We start from the raw sequence: 12,807 nt of genomic DNA on the forward strand, positions 1-12,807 counted from the left end.
TGGAGTGGAGTATGTTTGTGGTTTTTTCAATGTGTTACTGTGTGTGCACGAATTACACATTCCCTCTTTAGTTTAGCATGACAGATCTGAGCCACGCTACCAGAGGGTGAGCAAGGTAAACCTAGTGTGTACTACACTTACCCTGACTAGAGTGTGGGTCCCTACTTAAACAGAGCACAAACCACTACCAACTACAGACCTAATTTCTAATAATCGCATTGTGGTCGACCAGTGAGCGTACCAGAATTCTAACATAATGTTCACAAATGAATGAGTCAAACACAAACCAGCCCGAAACCGGGCCTCAATGAATCGAGCAGCAAATAACGCTAGTTATTTTCCCGCACCTAGAAACAACTTTGCGCTCTTTGCATTTTTGCTAATAGGGGAGTTGGATTTTTAGGAGTGATTCACAAAGCCATGCAATAGTATATACAAATTACTCTTGTATTTCTTACTTCCCACACTCATAACTAATATGTTGATTCGGCCCCATCCAGTTTTGACTGATGTATCTGATTAAATGTAGCTGAAATATCCACCAGTTGTGACACCACTACTGGGAAATTCATGCATAGTCACTCCTTCATATGCAATAGAGTTATATTGCAGTTCTTTGTGGTTGCGGCTAATGGTCATTGCCCAATGAATCTTAAAATGCTCTATTTGCCGCTCTTTTTTCAAAACATCCATTGGAGTAGTTGGAGATACAAGGTACCCTTTAAAAAATGCATTTAAATTCCATTCACTTTAAACAAAAGTTACAAACCTAAAATTCTAAAAACACTATTTACCACAAACTATGTGCAAGCATCTCTAATACTCTCCATACCTCATTTCTATTTGTAATTGAATTTCATAAACGTGTGCAGAAATGTACTATCTAGTTGCTGAGTGTACAAAAAAAATTTTGACAAAAATCTTCGAACTTTTCCTAAAAGTGCAAAAGCAGCAATATTCAAAACCCATAAACGTCCTTAACATTTTAGGGGCAGAACCAAGGTACCGGTACACTCTTTTATGTTGTTGTCTGTGGACCAAGCTTCTGCCTACCAACAAATGCAATGCACCCAATGCTTTCTCTCTCACTGCAGTGAAAACATTAGGCTTTTTAAAACGTCCTCACACCGGATATCCTGTGGCAATCCTTTAGGAACATTCTGTCTTACCTTCAGCATAACGTATGCCACCGTCACAGCTTCTTTAGTAGTATAAATTAAACTTCCAAATGCAGGCTCGCTCATGACAAACAAATCCTTCTCTGCAAAGACAACAACCAGTAAAATGTGTTTTAAAACCGTGCACAGAGCATAGGACACGTGTGCATAAAATACCACGCGCATAAAGTGCCACTGGGGCATATCAACAACAACTGGCGATAATTATCGCTGAGCGCACTTAGCGCTCGGATAATTATCGCCGGCTAGCGCAGATTTTTATCGCTGAGATAGCGTGCTATTAGCAACGTTTACCTCATCAGCGATAAAAATCCTGGCGCTAACTGGCTAACGTGAGATTATCGCTGGAAACCCAGCGATAATCTCACGTTAGCTTGTTGATAGGGACTCACAAACTTAGCCATGATATCCACCTTCCATAGGATATCATGGCTAAGTCAGTCCTGAAGCAGGCGTAAGGAAAGTAGCGATAACAGGGGTTATCGGACGCTATGCTTCATAGGGGGCATATTTACAACAAGGCGATAATAAATTATCGCCGCTTTAGCGGCCGTTTTCGGCCGAAAAGCAGCGATAATTTTACCGCTATATTAGCAATGTCACGCTAACGCGTGAAACCTTGCTTTAGCGTGGGGATTTCTAACGCCCAGCTTTGCATCTCTAATGAGATGCAAAGTGGGCGTTCCTGACCTGGCATGACAGGAGAAATATCGCTAAGCGACATTTCTCCTATCATCAAGCCCCACGCTATGAAGCATAGCGTCAGGAAAAGTAGCGATAACACCGGTTATCGCTACTTTCCTAACACCTGCTTCAGGACTGACTTAGCCATGATATCCTAAGGAAGGTGGATATCATGGCTAAGTTTGTGAGTCCCTATCAACTAGCTAACGTGAGATTATCGCTGGGTTTCCAGCGATAATCTCACGTTAGCCAGTTAGCGCCAGGATTTTTATCGCTGATGAGATAAGCGTTGCTAATAGCACGCTATCTCAGCGATAAAAATCGGCGCTAGCCGGCGATAATTATCCTGGTGCTAAGTGCGCTCAGCGATAATTATCGCTGGTTGTTGTTGATATGCCCCATAGCTTTAGGCTTGCTGATAGGAGAAATGTTGCTTAGCGACATTTCTCCTGTGATGCCAGGTCAGGAACGCCCACTTTGCATCTCATTAGAGATGCAAAGGTGGGCGTTAGGAATCCTGAAGCTAAAGCAAGGTTTCACGCGTTAGCGTGACATTGCTGATTAGGCGATAAAATTATCGCCGCTTTTCGGCCGAAAATGGCCGCAAAAGCGGCGATAATTTTTTATCGCCTGCTTGTTGATATGCCCCACTGTTTGAAAGACGATTGGTGGGGACATTAGCCAAATGACTATCGGGATCCTGTTGCACCCTGTGCCTCGGGAGTTAATTGTTTTTATTGCACGCCAGGTGTGTCCTATTATCGCACTGAATGGACCAATTTATTTTCCCTATCTACGAGAGATAACGTCGCCATAAAAAGGGGTCTGGCGGAAGGTGCGTTCTCCTCTGCCTAGTTGTGAACTTCCGGGTAAGCTGGGACAACATACAACGCAGGGGAAGGAAGGGTGAATGCGTGTTTTTTAACACGAACGCACTTGTATCGAGGATATGTCATGCACTTAAAAGCGTTAGATCGAGGGGTTCGGTCCGCACTAAATGGCTTGTGTAGCCGTGTATGCTAATGGTAACTTCGAGGCCTCGGCACGAAGTGTTCTTTTTCTGATCTCAATATTGCCAAGGTGTTTAATAAGCTATTCGAAGTACCCCTGTTGTCCATATAAATGCACTAATTGTACTGCGCGCCTTGCAATGCACCAGTGGGAGAGCGCGGACTGCGCGGGAGCTGCTGCTTGGTAAGAGCCCGTTTCTCGTCAGAGGCCTCTTGTAGGCGGTGGCGGGCGCCGGGGCGCGTGACTAAAGTACTGGTTACACCGGATTACACTCTATACCTTGCTGTCCTCGCTTCTGAGGGCACCTTGAAGAACCGGACGCCAAGCAGGCGGCACCTGTATTACGTGCCGGACAGCATGCTCGCGGAGGCCTATAATTGTAGGGTCAGAGGGTACCAGATGGAGAGGTTACTGGCTTCAAAAGGCGTACATATAAACGTTTCAGATGGGTCGCGTTTAAAGGAGCGTACAACAGATGCAATCTTAGGTCAGACTCTGTAAAACTCCAAACTCGTCAACATTCCTTTAGTTAAAACGAAAGTTCTAACTAACAGGAAACCAAGTGAGCAAAAGTATCCGAGAACAAAACGCGACTCATTCAGTATGTGACAGCATCCCTTACTAGGGGTAGAGAGACCTCTGTTTTACAGAACACTGTTCGATGGTTAACTTGTTGCTGCCTCACGAGTGCGCTGTGAAGAGATGCTGCTCTGTGTTCTACAGTCGACAAAAGCTTCCCTGGCGTGATTGTGCGCACAGCACTAATGAGGCCGCGCCCCCGTTTTGGAGCACTCGAGTCCCCCGCCCCCCTTAATCCTCAAACATGACTTTAGCAGCGGCCTTGACAGGGGCGGGACGAAGACTTCACTTCCACTCCGTGTCCTTGAAGGGGATTGAGCGGGGTGCAGGGGTGTGCCGTTGCCTTGCCAATCGCAAAACCAGACCCCGGAGGCCCAAGCGCAAGGCGCCAATCACCGTTGTCTAATTTAATGAGCCGGCCACGCCCCACCTCTCCCCATCAGCTGGAGGGAAGACTCAGTGCAGAAAGCGCCCACTCTCTCAGAACTCTCACCAGGCACACAAGCATCCGCCGGCGTAGCCCACTCAGGTGCGTACAGTAGGATGGAAGCTTTTGTATATATTTTCTCAATTCTAGTAATCTTTGTGTAAATCATTCAAACACGTCTTAATCTCTCAGCTCTCTAAATGGGACCTTTACTTCAAAAATGGTGCTTAAACTAATTAATTTGTCTGCCCCGGGTTCGCATCATTGTTACGCGGTTGCTTACCATGACGGCCACGTTTGTATCCACTCGGCTGAGCCGCTGCACGCCTTTGCCGGAAGTTTGTAACGACTCGAGGTGCAGCTTATATCCACGTCATTGTGCAACAAGCCTTCTGCACCCGCAGGCGATGTGTATCTAAGCAAACTTACCTCTCTGTGTGAGCCGGAACGGCCGCTGCTCGCGTCATGCCCACGCATTATAGCGGGATACTGACAGTATCCCGCTATAATGCGTGGGCATGACGCGAGCATACTGAAAGGGGGTTATGTATGCTGGATCTTTGCATGTTCTTCTGGATGACTTAGTCCGCCCTAATTAACACGTTGTGCATGTAGAACCCTCTCCCCTTTCAGGCGCTACCTACACAGATGTTTGTTACGTTTTCACATGGGCCTGTTTCCCTTGAGAAGTGCAGCCCCCGAAGATGGGCTCGCGCCGGGTTACTTAACGCCCGCCGTACTTTTTCCGATTAGTCGTGCCTTTGCTTGAGGCAGTTCGTCTAATTGGCCCCTTCCTACAAAGGGCCGGGGCATGCGCAGAACACGTAGGTCATGGCAGACGTTTTGTAGGGCTGTTTCTTGGCATCACTTTTTTGGTAGCGCGGACTTTGGTAGCGCGGACTTGACCCGAAGGTATTGGGGAGCATTACCTGAGCACCAGTTACTTTACACAAGGGCACACTATTTTTTTGGGAAGGCACGGGTTGATTACGTGAGTTGCCTAGAATTACTGGATGTTTGAGCTGACGCCGAGACTCGAATCTCTAAAGCTCCTCGCTCCTATCTCACAAAGAACGTAGTGCTCCACCACAGAGCAGTTGTTTATTAGCACATGCGTCCTATTGAATGTAGTCATCTCCGTGCGTGAATGAAGTTTGGATTAAATTGCAAGCTAATGTGTTTGAATTAAAAACTAAATCGCCCAGGGTTGGTTACCTGGGCACGTGGCGACTCGGAGTCTCCTGCCCTTCATAGCACGGGCGTCCCTCCAAGTTTGCCCCGTTATCCTTTGGCATTGGCACCAGCCGCGGGCTGCGTCCTCACTTGAGTCCGCAGGGAGTCGCCACGCATTCAGCATCTGAGATTCCTCAGCGGTGTCCGCTGCAAGTTAGTTTTGTGACTGAATTGCCTCGTAAACGCACAGGAGGTTTCTGCTGAGGGCGTTTCTAGCATAATCTCCGAAAATTACCCATTGCTCTTTCTGTTTAATTACTCTAACCCCCGTATCCTCTGTCAGTGTTCTGTCTTTAACTTTCAGTTACCCTACTCACCCATAACACTCCCAAGACATCGCCTCCTGTCACTCCGGCTGCCACTCCCGTACCCTACCTTCACCCCACTGTGACTGCCCTGTCACACTCGCTCTTATTTATTTACTTATAAGGTTTTATATAGCGTTAACGTTACCCACGAGGGTATCAGAGCGCTTTACCGTATAAAACATAAAAAGATGAGGTAGTATACAAGCATTTTGTATTCGTCACTGCGTACAAAAGAGGCATGTAGTATATGGATAACATAGGTGAACCGTAGCCAACAGAACATTGCACTATAGACAGTTATTGAGCATTAGGTGGTTGTGATTAGCATAGGCTCCACCTATTAGGAGTTACAGGGACCGTGCTGCGCTGGTTTCTGTCGTTTCTGTAAGACAGATCACAACAGGTCTTTCTCCATCCCCATGTCTCTAGTTCTAGAGCAATGCTACAAGGGGTCCCACAGGGCTCCGCATTGAGCCCGTCACTTTTTAATGTATATCTGGCATCTATTGTGGAAGGATCGGGTGTCCGTGTCGTCTCGTATGCTGACGACACTCAACTTATTTTTTCCATCAAAGAGCAGAGCAAGAATGCCTTCGTTAATTTCAGGCAGTGTCTTCTGAATATCTCATCATGGATGACAGATAACTGCCTGAAACTTAATACTGACAAGACGGAGATACTATTTTTTTAATCAGCCTCTCCCCCCTCAATCTGAGCTCTGGTGGCCAGTAGAAATAAACCCTCCCCCAATTCCGGTCAACTCGGCTAGGAATCTGGGTTTTAGGTTTGACACCCAACTGACAGGTAAGGCCCAAATTTCGCACATCTCCTCAGTGCTTCTGGAAACTGAAGGCACTGCGTAGATGTCTTCACTTCATTCCCATGGATTGCAGGAAGACAGTGGTGTATGCTCTCATCACCTCTCAGCATGACTATGCCAATAGCCTCTTCATTGCTCTCCCTGAATATCTCATGAGGAGACTTCAACGTATTCAAAATGCGGCTGCCAGGCTAATTAGAAATGTGCCCCTACGATATCACATCACCCCTCATCCGCAAAGCCTGCATTGGCTGCCGGTGAGGAAGAGTGATGTTCAAGGTGCTGGTCTTAGCCCACAAAGCTCTGAGAGGTGGGCCCGCTTTATTTGAGGTGTAGGCTGCAGAAATACCAGAACTCTCAGATCCAACAATCTGAACCTCCTGGTTATTCCGCGCTTTAGAAAAGGGAGGACGTGCTTTCTCCATGAGAACGGCTACTCTGTGGAATAATATGCCCAATTCCCTGCGTCAGATAAGGGCGGAACTACCTTTTAGGAAGGCCCTTAAAACGTGGCTGTTTGGCCTCTCTAGTACTGTTTAACCCTGTTGACCTCTCTCGGACCCCCATCACTGGATGGATGCTAGCGCCGGGACACCTCCGTTGGAGGTAGCTGTCGCGCTCTACAGATGATGATGATGATGATGATGATGAATTCTCCTACAGTCTACCATGGGTATGTGGCATATGGATAATATAGGAGACCCGTGGCCCACAGAGAATTACACTATATACAGTTAATGAGCATTACGAGGTTGTGATAATAAACATACATATAATATTCTCCTTCAATCTGCCAGGGGTAGGCAGTGATATGAAGAACGTATAAGTGGCTCTGTCAGCATAGAATTAAGTTTTAGGACATGAATTTGTTCATTGGTAGCATTTTTACTTTTCCTTTACCGCAAAAAAGTCCATGTACCCCTGGAGGTAAGGAGTTCCAAATCTTTGGTGCAATCCCTTGAGAAAGCTCTGCAACCAGTTCTCCTCTTAAGGAAGGATTGTGGTTTCAGAAGTAACTTACTCGCACTTTGTAGTTGTCTACATCCTCCCGACCTTTCAAGCTTTTGAGCCAAGTAATTGGGTGTTTTGTTATGTAGTGCTTTATGGGTCATGCAGGCAACCTTTAGGTGTATTCTTGCCTCGTATGGCAGCCAGTTCAGAGCTTTCAGGGTCAGAGATGTGGCTATTTCTTTTCGTTCCTGATGCCAGTCTTGCCGCAGCATTAAGTGATGCCCTCAGCGGAGCCAGCTTGTATTTGGGGAGACCACAAAGAGTTGGTAGCACTAGGGCTTGCACTGCCATTTTTAAGTCGGCTGGAGGAAGGGTTTGAGTTTCCTTAGTGTACAACTTGTGATTAACTCTCTTGGTGGCATTAGTGATGTGCGTCTGCATATTCAGGTGTTTGTCTATGATGACTCCTAGGGATTTTGTGGAGTCCATGATGAGGGGAGCACAGTCAAAGGAGGTTAGGTGTTTCAACCATAGGTCTGTCTTAGGTGTGATTCAGTGGAGAGATGAGACTGTATTCCGTTTTTTGGGTATTCAGCATGAGGTGGTTGTTAGTGAGCCAGCTTTGCGTGTTCTGTAGAATAGCGTTGAGGGAAATGAAGTCTTCTAGAGTGGAGATTTTCAAATACAGTTGGGTGTCGTCCGCATACAGGTGATGTAGAATATTCGCTGATTTCAATGCGTTCGCCAGGGGTTCCATTAATAGGTTGAAAAGAGAATGTGATGGGGCTGATCCCTGTGGAATGCCCAGGGTGACCACGGAGGGTTGAGTGAAATTCTTCATCTTGATTCTTTGTGTTCTGTTATTTAGGAAGGGGGAGAACCATTGAAACACTGCCCGAGAGGCCCATCCTTCGTTCCAATAGGTTGTCATGCTTGACCGTATTGAAGGCGGAGGATAAGTCCAGAAGTATCATTAGGCATGATTTGTCGCGGTCAAGCATTTTTAGTATGTCATCCATTGTTTACGAGTGCAGACCTGCTTTTGTCACGCCCACTGCTGTCAGTTTCGCTTCCCCCTAGTCATCACCCTCTACTTTCTTCACCCTGTCCGCCATTACCCCAACACTTCCTGGAAGCAGCTCCCTGGCAGGTTTAATGTTTTTCCTATTCATCTCTGGAGGCCCTGATGGGATCTGCTCCAAAGGCCTCTGAGATGCATGCTGCTGTGGACTGAAGCAAGGTATCTAGTGGAATGGGGGCAGGGGGGCACGGAGCTGCAGCCAAGGTCTCTCCTGCCACAGTCAAGGTCTTTCCCGCCAGTGTCCAAGGCTGTCTGCCCGCAGGTGGACAGTGTGGCTACTCACCCACTCTGCACCCTCACTTCTACATAGAACTTCATTCCTATGAGGCGCAGCGCTCTTCTGTAACCCGCAGCTGGAATAGTGCCACCACAGGGAACTAGTGCAAAGGCCCATGTGTCAAAGTGGGCAATCTGGAACCCAAAGTGCTTGTGCCCAGTGAAGCGCATGGCAAACTCGAGGACAAATAGACTGGTTTCATTTGTGCGGGTTATTGCAGGGAGGGATTGTGACATCAGGCCTGGAGTGCTTGCTGTTTTCCCACTGACTATTTACTTAGGAGTTTTTTATTTTTATGTATATTTATATAGTGCAGACATGGCCGGAAGGCATCGGTGCTTTACAACAAGCAGGATACATGGGTTACCGGGTATTACATTAATAGTAATTAAACTCGGACCTTCCCTTCGGTGGGTGTGTGCAGAAGTAATCACAAGCTGTTCCGGTGAATGTGCAGGGAAAATGCAATTAAAGCTTTTATTTAGATGGTGGGGTCATAACCAGGGCAGCGCAGACCGCAGTGGGGAGAGTACTTAATTCAGGTCAAGGGAGAATTAACCAAGATATCTGTCAAGAGGCGCTTAAGGTCCTTTGTTGAAGGTTACTAGGCGGGTGTTTAGCTGGAGGGAGGCAGTTCCAGATTTTAGTGGCACTTACATGGACTGGTTCATGTTCTGTTCTCTACTTAAGGTGCAGGGATTGGTCATTTCCTAATCCCTGCACCTTATTTGCTATGGTGATTCAGTTTCTCGTTTAGATGCGAGGGCGAGGAGTGCAGCGCTCTGTGCGTAATGCAAGCTATTGTGAATTGGGCCCACGCGTCAATGGGGAGCCAGTGGAGGGATAGGACGGAGGGAGATTTTACTGTTGCATTAGAATGTAGTATCTGCACGCTCACCTATTGGGCTCTATAACCCTCACAGAAAAAGTGAGAGGTGAAATTTTATTTCAGCCGTCTGCCAAGTATTGACATAGGCCATGCTTTTCGGAAACTGCACATTGCATTGTGGAGCTTGTAGTTTTGCTCTTTGTTTCTTTATTGGTTCAGAGCAGCGGATTTCAAAGTGATGCAGGCTGCAATGCCAGAGCCTGCAGAAGGTGTTATACATGAGGACACTCCTCAGATGTTACAAAAGTGTCTAGTGCTTCACACAAAGCCAGAACTGAACACTTCTCACCTATTGTGAGGATTTCCAGGTAAATCGCGCCCTATATTAAAACTAGCACCAGCAATGCAGCCTGCTCTTTATGTAGTGAAGAGCTTACATAACACCGCTCCAATATGGACAGTAGCACCACACCTTTCTCTAATGGCAAAAGGTAGCTGACCGTGGCAGGAGATGTCACACAACTTGCTCACATGCAAAATGGGTAGTAAACACTACAGCAAGAGGAGCTGAGACTGTTATATACACTGCATAAACCTCCAGAAACCTGCAAGAAGTACAGCACACCTAGAACCAGCCTGTCCTCTAATAGAATTAGCACACACCTAATCTCATGTACTCGTATAGCATGATAAACCACCTAGCGTGGTAAATTTAATCAGTGGGTTCCACATCTAGCACTGTAACTGGCTGTACAGTCTCCTATTACGGCTTCCGTAGGTTTGGTAAGGCTCCGTCCCGTTGGTCTACTTTTGTCCTCCCTTTGTCAAACATGGATGTATATTAAAAATGACTGGGGTAAGTAAACCTTTTTTGAGCCTCATGATTAAACAAAACAGAATTCCTCCCCCCCCCCCCCCCCCCCTTAAAGAACGGGTACACCCTGAGCAGAAGCAGTGCAAGCTTCCCTCCTTTGACAGGTACTGCTAAGGCAGCAGCACAAGGTTTCTCAGTTGCAGGACACGTATTCGTTGGGCAGCAATGCAAGCTTTGCTTTCTCACAATCTGTACATGGTGGCAAAAGCAAAGCCAGCTTTCCACTTCACACAAGACAGGTGAAGTCTTCCAATCAAACAGGGCAGACTAGTAATAGCTTTCACTGGCCAGAACATGTGCTGAGGCATGAAGCTTGAGGATGGATCGCTGGGGGGGCGGAATTAACTGTAGGTTGGGGTGGGTGAATATGCAAGTTCTGACACCATTCTCACTTTAGTAATGCTCAGTCTGCATTCTGAAATTCTACATTTGTCACATATTGAGGCATAGCTGTTAGCAGGTACTGTTGGAGTACCCCAGCCACTATGCTCTGTACCGGGACACGGGTGGCAGCCTCTTCAAAACTGTGTTCAATGCGCACACACACCAGATGCTGTGCAATCCCAGCCTCTGTGCTGCACCTGCTCAAATTGTAGTGGGCTACCACTGGTTTACACATTTCACCATCCTTTACAGTAAGAAGTACCCACCCCCCCCCCCCGCATACACTCTAAGTTACTTGACATGGCCTGCAGTGACCATGTCTAACAGTGTAGTGTCTGGATAGTCTACAGTGTACAGACGATGGAGGGATTAACACCTTGGTGCCCTCGTTGGTAGCAAAGTAGAACCTCTGGTTTTGGTGCAGTGAACTGAGGACTATGGCGACAGCCGTCTTGAATATGTATAAGTTTACATGATTTGTAACCTGAACTTGTTTGCTTTCATTTTGTTTGGTAATTTTAATGCTGTTTTTATTTCTTGTAGTCTAAATCAAAATGGCGACAGTTCAACAAAAGCTGATAACCTGTGTTACTGACGAGAAGCCTCATGTTCCTACCAACAAGGTCACCATCGTAGGGGTCGGTCAAGTTGGCATGGCCAGTGCAAACAGCATCCTGCTGCGGGTAATGTCTTAATCAATAACACATTTTTTTTCCAGTTTTCTTTTCTATTTTTTTTTTTTTTTTTCTCTTTTTTCTTTCAAGTAGTTTTCTTTCCCTACTTTCCCTGTTACAGGAAGGGGGCAATGGGGTGAAAGCAAAGTTTCCGTTTGGAGGCACTAGGTTTTTTTTTTTTTTTTTTTCCCCTCTAGGTATTGTCTCCGATTTTTTTACTCTAACGTAAGAGAGGAGCCCAAGGAAAAGAGATCCTGGACTCACAGAAACCATTTTTCTTTCTTTAAAACAAGGAGCGGGACGGGAGGGAGAGACGTAAACCTTGCTATACATCTGGCAAGAGTTAGGAAGGTAGGGTTTTCCAGGGGGGGGGGGGGGTGGGGGGGGCACAGGGGGAATAGGGGGAAGTGGGGAAAAGCAATAAAAAGTTCTCAAGAGCCAGACTTCATAAAGGATAGGATTTTTGTACCTTTCATAAGCCTTACACCATTAGAGAAAGGGTCTATTCTAGCTCGTGGCATTACATGTGATATCATATTTTCTATGGCAGTCGAAGGCAACGCTGGAAAAGGGAGGATAAAAACAAAAACAAAAAAAAAACAACAAAAGAGTGAATAATATAAATCCTTATAGATGATGATCTCTATCAGGTTTCTATCCTGGAATGTCAATGGCCTGCGAGTGAAAAGCCGTAGACATAAAATCTTACAGTACTTGAGAGATTCTTCTGCACAGGTCATCGTCATCCAGGAAACCCATTTATTAAAGCTAGAGGTCTCTGAGATATTAAAAAAACAGAGTTGGGTAGAGACGTTCCTATGCACGGACCAAGCGGTTAATATCAGAGGGATACTACTTATCTTTAAAAAACCAGTCAAGGTTCAGATTTTGGAATGTAAGGAGGATCGCAGTGGGAGATGGTTAATTTCAAGGATACTATTGGAGGGTATTCCGCTAACATTGGTAGGGTATTACGGACCGAATCAAGATGACCCTTCTCACTTGAAAGTAATTCAGGAACACCTTATACTTTCACAGGATCCAGTTATATGGGTTGGTGACTTCAACATTGTCCTTAATCCTTTGTTAGATAAATCCACTAGTTCAAGAGCACTTGTCCTATCGAAATCAAGATTGGCTCTCTTAGATATTATGGAAAACCTTGGTTTAGCAGATGTATGGAGGGAAAGGTCAGGTAATAAGCTGGGGGTTTCTTTTCAAAACTTTAAATATAAACACAAATCAAGAATTGATTATGCCCTTTTCAGCTACATCTTAAAAGACTCTTTAACAGGGCTTAAATACCTTCCCTCACATATGTCAGATCATATGGCCATCATTTTTGATCTTCAAGGGCCACCTTTAAGAAAGAATCTTCCTGGTCTTTTGACCGTACGATACTACTGGAAGTAGAAGAGACCAATTTCCTGTTAACAGAAGTGAAGTCCTTCTTAGATATAAACTTGGGTTCGGCAAATATTAACTTAGTTTGGGATA

The 12,807-nt window shown here is 45.9% G+C and overlaps 1 protein-coding gene across 2 annotated transcripts in view; it reads left to right on the plus strand.

Annotated features, from left to right (window-relative positions):
- Positions 1-2,365: 2,365 nt before the first annotated feature.
- LOC146855070 (L-lactate dehydrogenase B chain-like) overlaps positions 2,366-12,807 on the plus strand; it is a 31,828-nt gene continuing 21,386 nt past the window's right edge. The window contains exons 1-2 of one of the 2 annotated variants that reach the window (XM_085652558.1): positions 2,366-2,731; positions 11,180-11,319. In XM_085652558.1, coding sequence (XP_085508684.1) covers positions 11,191-11,319 — 129 coding nt within the window. In that variant the 5' untranslated portion in view covers positions 2,366-2,731; positions 11,180-11,190. Of the gene's footprint in view, positions 2,732-3,521; positions 3,982-11,179; positions 11,320-12,807 lie in introns of those variants that run through there. The other variant, XM_085652557.1, reaches the window with a different exon arrangement.

Source organism: Triturus cristatus, chromosome 4_1 (assembly GCF_964204655.1).
Source record: "Triturus cristatus chromosome 4_1, aTriCri1.1, whole genome shotgun sequence".
Classification (NCBI taxonomy): domain Eukaryota; kingdom Metazoa; phylum Chordata; class Amphibia; order Caudata; family Salamandridae; genus Triturus; species Triturus cristatus.